Consider the following 17,278-nt stretch of genomic DNA (forward strand, 5'->3'; position numbering starts at 1 on the left):
AGCAAACTAATTAAAGAAAGCCAGCTCACTTGGTGCGCTCGACTCAACTGAAGTCAGCAGCAGGTTGTTGAAAGAAATACAGAAGACAAAAGCTTCTCTCTCTCAAGCTGCTTCATGTGTTTCAACTTTAATCTCTTTTCGGCTGCCCAAGGCCTTCTTCTTCACATTGTCAAAACACAATTTGTTTTGTTCCCTTTTATGCCGTTGACTGGTACAAGACCGTCACTTCATCACAGCCTGCTGAGCCCGCAGTGTTATGTTTTAGCAGTTAATGACGCCGTGGGGCACAAATGCTATTAAATGTGTCGGTCATGGCTTTCTTTTCATCATGCGCTCATTCAAGGAGGCCCTCAGGATATTTACTCACAGAAGATGGCACCCATCATACGATTTGCGAAGGAGTTAGCGAACAAGCAAAGACACAAACTGAGTCCATCTTATGTCACTCACATTGAGATGAAGTTGATCTGTCCAGTGGCCGATGATCTTGTACTCTGCCGTGAGGTTTCGTATCTGGTACTGATAGATCTCGTAGCGTCCGGGTGCATCTCCATTTTCGTTGAAGAGCACCGGGTTTCCTGCGATACCTGGAAATGGGAAAATCATGGTGCCTCATTTCATTGTCATGTATTAGAATCTTTTCTGTCAAATTCACATTTGTGTTGTGTGTTGTGTGTTGCCATTATTTGTCTATTTCAGGCTTTCCCAAACTATATCCGATCAACACAAAAACTTTGATGACAACGTTTCTCAGGGTATGACGGTCCTGAAATATGAGGCAACAAAAAGCATGTGATTAACTAGTTTGTGCAGCGGCTTAAGAGTACATGCTCAGTTGCTCAGTTATCATCTTGCTCACTTTATTTCATTTGAGAGTTTTGTGGCCTTGAATTATTATTCATACAAATACATTACGCTCCAAATGATTATGCAAAGGATGTTTTTCTCACGGCACGGTAGTCCAGTGGTTAGCGCGTCGACCTCACAGTGCAGAGGTTGTGGGTTCTATGCCAGCTCTGGCCTTCCTGTGTGAAGTTTGCATGTTCTCCCTGGGCCTGCGTGGGTTTTCTCCGGGTACTCTGGTTTCCTCCCACATTCCAAAAACATGCATGGCAGGCTGATTGAACACTCTAAATTGTCCCTAGATGAGAATGTGAGAGCGGATGGTTGTTCATCTCTGTGTGCCCTGCGATTGGCTGGCAACCGGTTCAAGGGGTACTCCGTCTACTGCTCGAAGACAGCTGGGATAGGCTCCGGAAACCTCTGTTTTTCGCTGAAATCAAAGCGATTTTGATCAAAAGCATCTCATCAGGTAAAGTTAGACTTCAACACAGGACTTTGTATTTGATAGCTGCCTCGTTTAACCGTTTAACCGTTTGTTAATTGGATCCACACTGCAGATTAGAAGCAATTTCACTTTTCTGCTAAAGTATCGGATTACAAATTGTTAAACGCACAAGTATAAAGCCCTAAATTCTACGTCACATTTGGAGTCGGTGTCATGTCCAAATAACTCCACAAATTTCTGGCATTCGCTCAGGGTGAATTTGGTCCTCATCCACATCTGTTTATACTGATTAGAGAAGCGATTGGCCGCACTCATCACAGGCTCACAGGGGGATTAAACGCAGGAATGGATGTTATCTCGCTGCACGACTCGTACCGCCGTGAAAGGGAGTGACAGTTAATACCGACGGGCGATGACGAGGCTGAGGCAGCTGTACAGATGAGTTTTATAGGATTTTGCAGTCTCCTTCGGAGATTGCAGACCCCTTAGAAATGACTTAGAAAGGCTGACAGTCATCACTGAGCTGATATGGCAACAACTTACATATAAAACAGCATGTCATCGAAACTGGAGGTGGTGAAGAGTTTTGAGATCCAAAGACTCTGAGGAGCAACTGGCAACACCCGACCACTTAAACAATAATCATTTTAGAATTCCAAATAGATTTTTGACACTATTGAGATACATGTTTCATCTCAATGAATGACAGTACCGTTGAATTGCCTGTCTCAAAAAGAGAAGCTCGCATATTTTAAAATATTCATTCATCACGAACGAAAATATTTTTGAAACGAGCATTCCTCCTTAAGTTTTGTACTAAAACTCACCCACGTTGTAAGTGCTTCCCAACGACTGTCGTCTAATTTCACTTTAATTTAGATATCCTCCTGACTACCAGGAAAAAAAATGTTGTCCAATCACATTTATTTTGAAATTCCCCAATCTATGTGAAGTAATTGGACTACTCCAAAAGATTTTTTTGAAATCCCACTACATTTTTTAAACAGGCTCAAATACACTTAAAACAACTCAAACAACACATTAACGTGTTAATAAGAGTCTTATAATTAAAATTCCAACAGCATTTCAAAACAAAATGTATTTGATAAAAAGTATTACTTTTCCTCTTCCCATAAAAAATCCTTGCACTGAGGGAAGCCATTTTCTTACTTTTTCTAACCCCGACAAATTTGGTATCATTGGAAAGCACTGAATGTCCACTTTAGAGTAACAAAAGGAGTTAATGCGATTGGAGGCACTGGGTGGGAGATATTTAGGTTCACAAATGTCCTCTACAGAGGACAAATTTGAACTACTGGTAGTCAGGAGGATATGATGCCGACATCATTTCAGCAGCGTGCGAGTATATTTTAAAGTTTGAGGCAATCGCTATGCGTTAGACTAGCGAAAGGAAGTTCGCCTACATACAAAAATGATGATGCCTGCATCGTTTCTTAATCAATTCGATCATTTCTAGCGCGCACACACACACACACACACACACACACACACACACACACACACACACACACACACACACACACACACACACACACACACGCACACACTCACGCACACACACGCACAGACGCTTATTGTGCTTTGACTTGAAGTGAGAAGGGGAAAGGACGACAGCTCCTCCGGTGAAAAATTGTCTTCTTCCAAAATAGCATAACAATCTTCAGATATATTTTTTTAAAATAAAAAGAACGATTCAGGGAAACTTGTCTTTTTTGCCACGATAATGATAGTAAGGCAGCCACTATTAGAATTGGAAGAAGCTTGTGTGTTGGCAGAAATTCAGGTTGCACACACAAGAACTTGCTGCCATGTATAATTTTATGAAGATTTTTATGTCTTTTTTTTCTGTTTCATTTTAAGAGATGCTCCAGTGCACTAAATACTGTAAGTATCATACACAGAGTCAAACAAAGCCCTCCCCTACCTTGGTGCTTCAGACCACACCACCGTTATGCTAATGTCGGCATACAGGCCGCTGGTTAAAGTCATCAAACCAGCTAGAAAGCAGGTACCGGTGTGGCCTGAGGGGTCCACAGAGGCACTCCAAGACTTCTTCTCCACCACGGACTGGAGTATGTTCAAACAGGCAGCTACCACCAACAGCAGCATCACTGACCTCCACGAGTATACAGAGACTGTGACATCCTACGTGAGGAAGTGCATGGGCGATGTCACGGTCACCAGAAACATCACCATGCGGGCCAATCAGAAGCCATGGGTGACAGGTGAGGTCCGCAGGCTCCTGAGGGCCAGGAACACTGCCTTCAGAGCTGGGGACGTGGTGGGTCGAAAGACTGCCAGGGCCAATCTGTCACAAGGCATTAGATTGGCCAAGAGACAATACTCCAAGAGGATTGAAGACCATTTCAATGGAATCAGAGACACCAGGAACCTGTGGCGGGGGGTCGAGACCATCACAGACTACAAATCCTCTTCGCAGATCTGTGACAGCTCCATCTCTCTGCTGAACAACCTTAATGACTTCTTCACAATGCTCTCAGGTAGACAACAACACCCCAGCCCAGAAGACCCCACCTCTTTGTGGCGACCAGGTGCTGACGCTTTCCCGGGATAGCGTGAGGTGATCCCTGGTCGTGTCCTGAGAGACTGTGCTAAGGAGCTCACAGATGTCTTCACCGACATCCTCAACACCTCACTGAGCCAGGCTGTTGTCCCAACATGCTTCAAAGCCACCACCATCATCCCAGCCCCGAAGGAGTCGTCTCCCTCCAGCTACAGTGATTACCGCCCGGTCGCACTCACCCCCATCCTTATGAAGTGCTTCGAGCGGTTAGTAATGCAGCACATTAAGTCTGCCCCCCACCCCCCTCACCCTGGACCCTTACCAGTTCGCATATCGGCCTAATCGATTGACTGCAGATGCCATCTCCATTGCCCTCCACTCAGCCCTCACCCACCTGGAGACCGAGGACTCACACATCAGAATGTTGTTCATCGACTTCAGATCAGCATTCAACGCCATCATCCCCCAGCAGCTCATCCACAAACTGGAACAACTGGGGCTCAGCACCTCCATGTGTGACTAGCTGCTGGACTTCCTGACGGGGGAGACCCCAGGCAGTTCGGGTAGGCAGCCACACCTCGGTCGGTCGGTGAAGGCCCTCGTTATCGAGGAATGCGGCCCCCAGGACAAGGCGACGGCTCCTGGTGCTTGCGTCTCCGATGACTGTGGAGGCCCAGTCTTCCCCGAAAGCCCCGCCCGCAGGATTGACAGAAGTGGGTTGGGGGGCCGGGCGGTTGCCGGGCCCTCTCCTTCCTCCGCGCTCGCCGGTCCTCCTCCGCAGCGACGCGTCGAGTCTCGAGGACCTGGACCCCGCCCCGCACAGCCCCACGCCAGGCCGCCCGATCCGCGGCCAGGTCAGCCCACTGTGCCGGGGGAATCCGGCACCGCTGAAGATGACCCTTTAGCTGGTCTTTGAATCGTCTTTTCGGGCCACCGCGGGGACGGGTGCCCTCCAGCAACTCCGCGTAGAGGAGCTGCTTCGGGAGACGGTCGTCGCTCATCCGCTGCACGTGGCCGGCCCACCGCAGTTGGGCCAGGGTGATCATGGCCTCGATACTCGTGAGGCCAGCCCGGGTGAGGATCTCATTATTAGTCACTCTCTCCTCCCAGGAAACGTTGAGGAGAGATCGGAGTCGTCCTTGGTGGAACCTCTCGAGCCTCTTGATGCTGCTCCGATAGAGGGTCCAACATTCGGCGCCATAGAGAAGGGTCGGGAGGACGACAGACTTAAACACCATGATCTTCATGTTGGTGGAAATGGCGTGATTCCTGAAGACCCGACGACCGAGGCGTCCAAAATGCTGTGTGGGCTCCCTGGATACGGTAAGTGAGGTCCTCCGTGAGGCCGGCGTCCTCCTGGATAATGCTGCCCAGGTAAGGGAACGCCGAGACCTGCTCGATGGGTTTGTCGTCTATGGAGATTTGGGGTGGACGATGGTTCAGGTGGAGGGTCTTTGTCTTTTTGGTGTTGACGGAGAGGCCAAAGGTCCTGTACGCCGCGGCGAAGCCGTCCGCGATGAGCTGGAGGCCCCCGGAGGAGTTGGAGACCGCAGCATTGTCATCAGCGTACTGGAGTTCGCTGACGGTCGTGACCATGGTCCCCCGCCTGCTCCTCAAACGGCTGAGGTTGAAGAGCGACCCTTCAGTTTGGTAGCGTAGAGTGATTCCGTGCTCCTGGACAGGGGTGACGTGGTGGATGAGCGCGGCGATGTAGAGGCAGAACAACCCACACCTCCAGCAACATCATGATGAACACGGGGGCCCCCCAAGGATGTGTGCTGAGGCCCCTCCTCTTCTTTCTGCTGACCCACGACTGTGTAAGTGTACTGTACATACACATTCATGCGTGTGCATGTGTTTCCCTCGCCACCCTGCAATTTTTGCAAACATTTTTCGGGGTGGGATACAAAAGACAGCAATTGTCCTGACGCAAGGGCACACAATAAGTCTTAGACCACATTCTGTTTTCACTCCGCTTGCCTTTGCCAAGACAGACGCGGCACCTTCGATGCACTATCCGTGCGCCACGCGGGCCCCATGATCCACACAATGTTCGTGCACCCGGAGCCTCTTTTGATGGCTGCTGCTCGCTATTTGCGCAGATGAAGCATCCTGCTTTCAGTAACTCCATCGTCATGCTTGGTGGAAGATTTTCTTCCCCAACAGAAATCTTCAAGGGTTGATTATTTTGATTTCTCCATCACGACTGGTTTGAATGCACTGTTTACTAACTCCACGCGACTCCACATGACTCCACGCTTCTCCACAACTCTCCCTATACACCTCTCCCACTCTAACTCTACTTCTACTTGTTCGGCAGCATGATTCTGGCTGATTCCTTACACCCGCTGCCACCTGCTGGACAAATAGTAAATGATTTATAATGCAGACAAGCCTGATCCTGAGTCAGAGGCTGCGTCGGACCGTTCTGCACACTATGACACACACCAAAAAAAAGAAAAAAAAATGCAAACGACGTAAAAATCCGTCATGGGTAGGTGACCATAGTGAATTTTCAAGATGCATTTATACGTCATGGGGAATAAAAGAGTTCATTTAAGTCATGCTGTCTTTCTTTCAAAATCTGTTACAACTATCTCACATCTTAAGTTAATAGTTACAGAACCATTTTTATGTGTTCCTGCTGTCGTGGAATAACATTTATCACAAAAGATTTTGAACATTATCAACTAAACCTTGTGAATTTTAGAAAATTATTTGATTTCCTTAGATGAAGAAAATCCTGAAATTCCTCAAATTCTTGGTTTGGGTTAGAGATTATCAATTAATAACTGAATCATCTCAGGTCAGGTACTAGAATTGAACCACTATCAACATTACAAAAAGTTTACCATTCCAAGTCTTAATACTATTACTTTCCCACCTTGGAGATGAAAAGCATCACTTCTATTATTCCAACATGACCACAGTGCTACTATAGCATCTGGTTCTTGCTGATGTCAGTAACGCACATTTGTTACTGTCAAAAATGTTGAAACCTTGTGTAGCTTTGATCAAATGTATTTCTTTTCTCCTCACTTTCTGCTTTTTTCTGCTCCATTGGGGTAATGAGTCCTCTTACTCACAACCCCGCCAACAAATTTGTTTTGCAGCCATCGCCCTGAGTCAAGTCTGCACATGCACAGTGCAGAGATGGAGTAGCCCATTGCGTGAATAAGGAAGGGGGGGGGGGGGTTGATGCAACAATCAGAACAGAGGAAAACTTTGATTGTGTTTTCAGAATCTGAGTATGCTTTGAGATTTAAGATTAAACTGATGAGAATTGATTTAAACAGAAGAAAACAGGGCCCCAGGCAACTGCTGTGTTAACCGAATGGAAAGTGCCCTTCTGATGATCAATACCTACTGGACCTGAGTTGTGCAATAACGACCCCGAGCTACAGTCGGAGCGCTAACAACGATAAGCTTTGACTTTCCGTCTTCCGCTTCATCACCGTGATAACTGTGTGTTGTTTGAAGACACGCAGTAATGACGTGTCACTAAAAAGACAGGCCTCGTCTTTACCATACAGCATTTTGACGAGCCTCACTGCCAGCCCGGTGAAGCGTTTAATCAAGGTAGAACATGGGAGAGCCGTCCTGAGAGGCACAGCGGAGGGACTCTGTGTTCAGTTGCTTCTGCTGTCAAGATTCACAAACGTGATGAAAATAACCTGTGCATTATTTTGGAGTTTTGGTTTTGTTCTTCACCCCCTCCCAAAGAAGATCTATTTATTTGAAAGCCTCTCACACATCCGTAATGAAAAGGGTGCGTGTGGTAATTCTGCTGAGTCGTTTTTCTTTATTTCATCGGCGAGGATGCGGCGCTCTCATCCACAGCTGGGCTGACTCATCCAGATGTGGATTAGAGCTTCAGTGTGGCCTGCTTTGGTGACAATGACGCCCACACCACAAAGCAGCCGTCATGGGAGGATTACACTGACTTTGTGTCCCCAAAAGGGTGGGGAATTACAACGTGCATTAAAAACATTGACGGCCAATATATACATTTTTTTTCAATTTTCAAGCCTTTTGTAAGGGTGGCACTGACTCAACATTGAAGATTGTCGGATTGTGAGACAATTTTCCCATAAGAAACAATAGAAATTGAAGCTGTCAGAAGAGACCAATGCGCTTCCTTTTTTCACTACGAACCCACTAATGAAATGATCAGCAAAGTGGGATGCCACGTTGTGGCAAATTTAGACGGCATTGGCAGAAACACACTACACATTTTCAGGACATGCATCTGATATAACTGGTTTCGATTGGGTTTTATTTTGGTAAATTAACGAGGAGGATTCATTGGAAAGTAGGAGCTCTTGAATTGTTACAGAATGGCTGTTCAACGCAAACTGCATGACTTCCTGTTCAACTTCAGGCATGTGTCCTTGAGACTTTTTCATGTGTTCTGTTCAGATAGAAATGCCCAGCCCATTATGTATTGATCAGCGAAACTGGTGTCGAGGGCTTTTTTTTTTTCTTTCCAGGTGGCGTTTATGAATGATAGACTGTCATGTTGTGCCCACATTTGATGATTGCAGAAATGCTCTCCAATTTTTCATCAGACTTCTGATTAGGATATCTGCTTCGGATTGGGAGTCATTTGGATACTACAGTTCTTAAAAGGACAAGGTGAAAGTACGAGCCCTGGAGCTGGCCCAAAATGACTGCTTCAACTCAAACTGGATGACCTCGAGCACACTGAATTGTTTATTGATGAAAGTGCTGTCTGGGCTAATTTAAACAACTCTGGAGCTATTTGGTGAGTTTTTAGGGGGGAGGTGGGGAGGTAGTGTGCATTGACGTTCATGTTGACACAACCGATATGGCTTGGGGCATTGAGGTAATATCAGCATGACATCGTCAGTTGTTTCAATGCAAAGGGGCATGGGCAGTGAGTCTCAGGCATTAAACTGGATACTCCCCTATCACACTTTTTGCCCTCTGCCTCTGTTAGTACCTTGGAAGGCAGTACATTTTCCAAAATCCGCAGTACCTTCCATGCCGTACAGCAGGCTGGAAAAAATTTGGAATTTCATGAACTTTGAAGTAGTGAACCTCAAAAACATTGAGAAATTTAACTGTAGTTGTCAAATGAGTGTCTATGTATTTTTCAATCAAATAAGCTAAATAAACGTGAAAAAACACTGCAACAAATTTGAAACACATATAAGGGCCCCTCCTACCTCTCCGACTTTCTTCACCCATACACTCCTTCCCGCAACCTCCGCTCCTCAAAGACAAACCTCTTTGCCATTCCCATGACCAGGCTCAGAACCTGGGGGGACCGAGCCTTCGCTGTCGCCGCCCCCAAACTCTGGAACTTTCTACCACAACACATTCGCAACTGTACTGACCTCCAATCTTTCAAATCATTTCTTAAAACTCACCTGTTCCGCAAAACACCTTTTAATCTGTTTTACCCTTTTTGGCGTTGTTTTTCTTCTCCTAAATGTGTTTGTTTTAAATCATGTATGCTTGTGTACATTTTATCTCGTGTTTTAAACTCTTGTAAAGTGTCTTTGAGTACGATGAAAAGCGCTTTCAAAATTAAATGTATTATTATTATTATTATTATATGCTCTTGCCGCTTATGCTGAAATTTGACTCCATGATTTGTGTCTGCTAACAGTATCCTGGCATCCCTTTGACTCGCCACTCAATGACTACTTCACAATCAAGCACAAACATGCATTTGTCAATTCAGATTTATGTGGACACCCGCAGAGACTCACCAAGGAGCAATTTCGGCTCTAGCGGCGGGACGCTCGCGCATCAGCAATGCTGACGGGAACAATGGGACTCATAACAAAACACGCTTATGCACCGCTGACATTCACCACTAGAGCCAGTGTTTTGCAGGATTCCAAATGGATACGTGTTAGTCACACGTCAGTAGTCACATCAGATTCCAGTATAATGGGGTGACAAACCTCGGCAATGACCGCAAAAGCAAGTACCAACTTCATCTTTTTTTTTCCCCACTAAACTGACTAGCACCAGCAAAACTCATTTGAGCACACATATACTGTGTTAAAAAAATAAAATAAAAATACACTGATTATGACACTACACACAGTCACCCTCCCTTCTCCTTCAATAGTGGGATAACTTCTGAAGCAAGTAAAAATAGAAATGAATACAGCAGTGCCCTCAAACTGAATTTGAACAGTGACTTTGGTGTCTTAAAAATGTGGACTGACCATGACTCCCTGCTCAGTCACACTAACTCCTCGCTCATGGGAATTGCAGTAGAGCCAAGATCGGTCCTAAAAAATCGAGCCCGACCCGAACCGGCCCGAGGGTATTTAAGCCCGACCCGGCCCGAGCCTGATCACTTAGCTTGATTTGCAGGCCGGAGCCCGAAGCAAACCCGACATTTCATATTTTATTTGTGAGGACTCGGGAGAAGGAGGGGTGATTTCTGACACCAAAGCCTGTCTTTTGGAACGAAATCTAAGTTAAACAAGACTGTATAAACATTTACATATTTTATATTTTTGTTTCTGAAGAGGTTACATTAACCAACAATTTTCTATCATTGACTGATTTCGCATACAGTTGTTCTTCCTGCGTTTTGGACATAACATTTTCACTTCACCCCGCTGCTTTTGTTCTTGGCAGCCAGTCTTATGATCCCGGTGATATGAATATTTTAAGACGATGCGATCGGAATAGTCATAAACATTCTAGGCTAGCATCAAAGCTCATCCACAACCATTATTATTTTCATACTCTGGGACCCGTACAGACATATGTGGTGCAGAATATCGCCTTGTTAGCTGGACATGTCGCTCCCCCACAGAGTGTTATAGGTGGGCAACAGCAGCAGGCAGAAGAGTCAAAAGTCCCCTGTCAATTGACCAATTGGAAGAGAAGGTGTCAAAAACACGTGAGTGGGGATTAGCGGACTGTAAACTTGTAATATCGATGCAGAGTAGTCAAGTCGACTAGTCGACTAATTGATTCAAATTCTTCTACCTTTTCCTTCGCATCTTACCATGCCACTTCTGACACCATTTTCCCACAGAATTGAGGTGTAGCACCCTCAAAATGGATTTCAAAACAGGTCCTTCGATATCAATTAAACAGACCACGATATCATCATCGTCTCACATTTAATAGCATTTTTGACAGAAGTATGAAGAGTAGTACCCTGAAGAGTAGGACCCTTTGATTGGAACTCAGTTAAAAACAAAACAAACCAAAACTGTACAATGTATGATAATCACAAATGGAGTGAGGGCACACTGTCACACTGCCTCCCCGTTTGGTCGGCAGGGGCCCACTTGCCAGACTCTGAGGAGTAGTTGGTAAACCTGTGTAGTGATGATGACACCAAATAACCCAAGTATTTTTTTCCTTTTTTGGAGGGTGGTGGGTGGGGGAGGGGAGGCATGATACTTTAAAGATGCTGTGATAGAGATGGCATCATGTGCTGGCACAGCACAGTACATCCCACCTCTCCAGTGGTGAACAAAATGGAGAAGAAAAAAAAGGCAAACCCCCCCCCCCCAAAAAAAAGAACAGGAATTCAAGTGCTTGGATAATGAGATGAAATGACCGAGGGGGGTGGGGGGGGGGGTGACCTGTGGTTTTTGTCATTCTCCCCGTGTCAGTCAGTGGTAAGTCCTCTTCATTAGGGTGGAGATTCTAGACCAGCGTGGCCAATGTTGGAGTTGCAAAATTGAAATGAGGCCTGTCATGTGGCACAAACTGCTTGTCTAAACAGTCTCCTCGCATAATGAACTCCACAGAGCCCCATCAACCCCCCCCCCTTTCCTCCCCTCCTCCTCCTCCTCTGCCACCACGACATTGAGCTGCACTCTAATGTGACACCGTGGGCCCCGAGGTTGCAAACGCATGCCAACTGACAGCCACCTGCTTGTTCCGGGCCGCTGGGGTTAATTAACTGCTTGTAATCATATGCACTATTTAATGATCACGGTAGCAGTACGCAACTTAAGAATTAGTGAGCATTAATCCAACATGTTTTTTTTTTGTTTCTTTGTTTGCACCCCCCCCCCCCCCTCCCACACACACACACACACACACACACATCAACGCACAAGCGGGACACGTTGGCAAATGGAGGCATGTTTCCCCGCTACATCGTCATTAACTCTTAACGACCTTCACATCATGCAGAATTTGCCACGAGTACACGTCGCTCTCCAAGTGTGTCTTGCTGGCTCCATCATGACTTGGTGATTTTGTCGGCAGCTGATTTTGTTGCAATCACAAGCTCTATAGAGCGTCAAATGTTAATTATAATGAAAACACGGGCTTTGTAAAACAAGAAAAAAAAATGTTATTTAATTTATGCAAATGTATCCGTCAATTTCACAGGAAAATGTCACTTGGAAAGGTTTCAGAAAACAAGTAAAGATAGCTTGCTTCAAAAAGTTGATACAGTTGTGGTCGGCGAAGAACAAAGCAAATATTCAATCAGGATACGTGTTTCTGTTTGCAAAGTCATCAAGGAGCAGATTTTGATCAAGCTGGTTTGGATCTTAAACATGATACCGCAGTAATACGATATCAGCAGGTCAGCACTTGCACGGATGTTTCTAAAAATGTACTTCTCCACCTCAGAGGGATAAAAAGCTGTGGCAAAAAGAACAACAAATGCCTTATCTGCCGATTCTCAATATCGCGTGAGCTCAAACACATTTTGCCTTTCATATGATATCATCCTCTGAGTATGTTTATGTTTGAAGAGCGGGGCAACATTGCTCTAAAAAGTTAATTTTTCCATTACCCAAAATGCCCTTTGCTTGTGGGGGAAAAAAAGGCAATTTTTTAGCAGCAGATATACTTTGCGTTTCATTATGCTCACGTCTGGAGAAAAAGTGAGACATTTGTGAGTTTTAAGCCTGCTAGAGGATAAAAAAAGAGGAGGCACAAAAAAAACCCCCAACAACAACAACAAAGAAAACATACTCTTGTGACGAGATCTCAGGAGAAAGGAAAGACTGATGAGAAGCTGATTCTCTGCTCTTGACCAATTGGACTGAGAACAAGTCGAAGGACAGTCACAGTGGATGTGTTTGAGTATTCGTGCTCTGTCGGCTGCTGCTGCTGCTGCTGAATGGGCTGAAACTGAGCTGTGAAATTGATTCACAATAAAGAAAAAGGGCTCTGACTCTGGATTTGTCAATGTGGAAAATGTGATCGGAGAGTGTAAAAGAATCACACAGATATTAGCAGATCATGAGAACTATCTGGAGATTATGTTCCAGTTTTTCAAAAAGGTTATCTCTCGTCAGCTAGCTTAGCGTGCACCCTCCAGACAGTGAACTGAGATATGGCAGATAAATGGGTTTTAGTGCCAGTGACACACTGCGAGCGTCTCGCTTTTTAAGGAGCTTTTCATCCTCAGTACATGAGAAACCCAAGAAGTCCCTACATTCTTCCGTCATCATTATTTTTAGCGGCTACCCACCAAAACTGCTGACAAACAGACCAGTGTTGTACACGAGATTCTTGCTGGCTCTGTTCCAATATTGAATTATCATAAGAAAGGTGAATCAGTTCGACAGAAGGATGACTTCTACTAACCTATGACTAATCATACCCCTAACCATCTCGCAGCTCCAGCCCCACGAACCCAAACGCTACTGATACTAATCCTTAAAACTTTCATGCACCATGTAACCTGACAAAATGATAAACTGTCCACTGCAGTAACCGCTGAGACCCTGAAAGGGTTAAATATACTCAAACATTTTTTCTGCAAAATAACAGTAAATTACTGGCAGCAAGGACGCCAGTCATTTACTCTTATTTTACATTAACAGAATAGTACGGTACAGTCAAACTTCGGTTTTTGAACGTCTCTGTTATCGACCAAATCGGTTTTCAACCAGAAAATTCGAGATTTTCACACCTCGGATTTCAACCAAACACCGTTTTTTGACCAAACTGAGCAAACCCGAATACGTCACTCGACTCCTCTCAGCTTCCTTACATGAGGAAGTGACGCTTCCTCGTATCGCGTTCATTGTGAGCAGACGTGTTTCTTGTGATTTACGCAAATCTGACTGTTTTTATGTTATTTCCGCATAGTGTAATTAGCCCCTAATCATGGGCTGGTAAAATAGTTTCGTATTTCGAACAGCCTTCTGGAACGGATTATGGTCAAAAACCGAGGTATGACTGTATTTTAAATGACAGTATGAAGTATAGAATAATGAGCGGTATGATCATTTTACACCGCGTTTATTGTTAACTTCAAGAGTACACTACTGTATTTTGGATTACAGTATAAGACAAGATCAGTTCCCGGCTCCTCAGGACCTGCTCTGACCAGCTGTGTGACATTGTCCAGCACATGTTCAACCTGAGCCTGAAGCTGGGCAGAACTCCACAGCTGTGGAAAACTTCGTGCCTGGTCCCAGTGCCCAAGACCCCCCACCCTAAGGAGCCGAACAGCTACAGACCGGTGGCGCTGACGTCTCACCTGATGAAGACGCTGGAGAGACTTGTCCTCGCCCACCTTCGACCGCTGGTGAGCCCGGCACTGGACCCGCTGCAGTTTGCCTATCAGCCTGGCATCGGCGTGGAAGACGCCATTATCTACCTCCTCCACTCAGTGCTGTCACACTTGGAGAAGGCTGGGAGCACTGTGAGAATCATGTTCTTTGATTTCTCCAGTGCCTTCAACACCATCCAGCCCAACTTGCTGGGAGGCAAACTGCAGAACGCCGGAGTGGACCACCATCTCACAGCATGGATCACGGACTACCTCACAAATCGGCCGCAGTACGTGAGGTTGCAGAGCTGTGAGTCGGACAGGCTTCTCTGCAGCACTGGAGCGCCGCAGCGGACTGTTCTGGCTCCATTCCTGTTCATCCTCTACACCTCGGACTTCAGACACGCCACTCCAAACTGCCACCTTCAGAAGTTCTCCGATGACTCTGCGATTGTTGGCCTCATTACAGAGGGGGACGATCGGGAGTACAGGGGAATGACGAAGGACTTTGTGGACTGGTGCCAGCAGAATCTCCTCCAGATCAACCCTAGGAAAACTAAGGAGTTGGTTGTGGATTTCTGCAGGAAACAGTCCTCACCGGCACCGATGAACATCCAGGGTATGGACATAGAGAGGGTGACCTCCTACAAGTACCTAGGTGTTCTTCTGAACAACAAACTGGACTGGTCTACAAACACGGACAACCTGATTAGGAAAGGACAGAGCCGACTCTTCCTACTCAGGAAACTGAGGTCTTTTGGGGTTCAGGGGTCGCTCCTTAAGCCTTTCTATAACTCGGTGGTGGCCTCGGCCATCCATTATGGCATTGTCTGCTGGTCAGGCAGCATCTCAGCCCGGGACAGAAAGAGACTGGAGCGACTGGTCAGGAAGGCCAGTTCTGTCCTGGGCTGCTCCCTTGACACTCTGGAGGAGGTGGGCAACAGAAGGATGTTAACTAAGCTAAAAGCTATGATGGACAGTCCCTCCCACCCTCTCCAGCCCGCCCTGACAGCACTAGGTAGCTCCTTCAGCCAGAGACTGTTACACCCGCGCTGCAAGGAGAGATACAGACGCTCGTTCCTACCAACTGCTGTCAGGCTGCTGAATAAAAAATAGCAACAATAATATTTAATAATTAAATGATGTGGAAAACAACTGTAAATAGCACTGCGATTTATCCATTTTGTATTTATATTGCACTTAATTGGACGGTGTTTGTTTGTTTTTTTCTTCTTCTTTCTGCCTACATTCTTGCTGCTGGAGGCTGTAAATTTCCCCAGTGTGGGACTAATAAAGGATATCTTATCTTATCTTATCTTATATGACAATAGGATAACTGTATGATGGTATTTTATTTATTTATTAATTTTTTACAGTACACTCCAGTTTAGATATTATCTCTGCTATTTACCGATGCATCAGACTTTGTGTCACACACTCAAAGCGCTCACAATGGATATTCATGAACTCACACTCTGGTGTGGGAAAACAACATTTGTAGTGACAATGACATATGACCTGGACAGAGCAGAATTCGAACAGCGGGCGATTTGTGCTAATTCCTGAGCCACAAGCCGTCTGATGTTTAAGATTTCTTATATTCCACTCATGACGGCCCGGTGGTCGACTGGTTAGCACGTCGGCCTCACAGTGCAGAGGTGCAGCGTTCGATTCCGGCTTCAGCCTTCCTGTGTGGAGTTTGCGTGTTCTCCCCGTGCCTGCGTGGGTTTTCTCTGGGTACTCCGCTTTCCTCCCACATTCCAAAAACATGCTTGACACATTTGTTTTTCGTTTTTTTGGCAATATGGCTCTTTCAACATTTTGGGTTGCTGACCCCTGGGCTAAGCAGATCAGAAAATGGATGGATGGAAGGATGCACGTATTTTACTTCAATTGTGTGCTTTCCTGTGCTTTTACCAAAAGCCTGTCACAAACGCATCCAGCAACATGTATGAACTATTATGTGCCTGTCTGTGCCAACCGGAAAAAAACAAGTACCAGGTTAAAGTGGAGCTCCGACATCCCATATCGGGTTTAATTGAATCCTTTCATGGTAAAATTATACAGCATATATCGCAATATTAATTCAAGTATAATTAAGTGTAAAAATTCAGATGGAAGTCAAAGTAAAACAACCGAACCAGAAAACATACCCTACTTTTTAATCCTACCTATTTTAAATTTGTCCCTACGCCTCCCCCAACCATAACCGCAGTACGCATAACTCTAAACCTGACACCAAAATAAATAGAAGTCGATTCCTTGTCTTTCTTCCTATATGCATATTTACCGAACTTTTCACCTATCGTCATCACACAACACTGTAAATTCAGTCATCATAGAATTCACGCCGTCCAGGAAATACAGCTGTAGCTCTTGTTTCATACATGCGGACAGTTTCAATATCTTGCTGTGGGCTGATGCAATTGTATGGAGTGGGATGTACTGTAACCTGGAGACAACCTGTCTGGTCAGATGAAACCTGCACACACACTGTTGAAATAAATTCATTTAAGGTTTGATGGATCAACAAAGTAGCTTCCTATCTTGTCTCATCTCATAAGAACTTGGTGCTTTCCTACTGTAGTACCATGTAAGTTTTCCTGTGAAACGCTTTATAAACGCACACACACAAACACACACTCACGCACACGCACACTATTTAAAGTATTTTTTTTCCACTTTCCAAGTATCAAATAATGTTTGAGGCACATTTTCCTGAAAATATTATCAAACTTTGGAGTTGAGAGGTTCCACACTGCAGGTTTTGAAAAATGGACATGCTGTTATGATAGATAACAGTTCAATTTGGGTCTTTAGCGTATCTTCCTGTTTGGTGATGGGTAACTTTTCTCGCTGGTTTGCCAGACTTTTCAAAGCAGCAGCACACCCACACTCACACAGACACACGCGGGTGCACACACACACACACACAATCACACAATCACACACACACACACACACACAG

General features: G+C 45.4%; 1 protein-coding gene across 1 annotated transcript in view; it reads right to left on the reverse strand.

The window, feature by feature from the left end:
• Window positions 1-17,278, reverse strand: part of LOC147200966 (metabotropic glutamate receptor 4-like) — a 199,845-nt gene that overhangs the window by 21,331 nt on the left and 161,236 nt on the right. The window contains exon 8 of the mRNA XM_086118830.1: window positions 451-587. Coding sequence (XP_085974956.1) covers window positions 451-587 — 137 coding nt within the window. The remainder of the gene's footprint in view (window positions 1-450; window positions 588-17,278) is intronic.

Source organism: Hippocampus guttulatus, chromosome 8 (genome assembly GCF_054856545.1).
Source record: "Hippocampus guttulatus isolate MCC_2025c chromosome 8, RoL_Hgut_1.0, whole genome shotgun sequence".
In the NCBI taxonomy this organism is placed as follows: Eukaryota; Metazoa; Chordata; class Actinopteri; order Syngnathiformes; family Syngnathidae; genus Hippocampus; species Hippocampus guttulatus.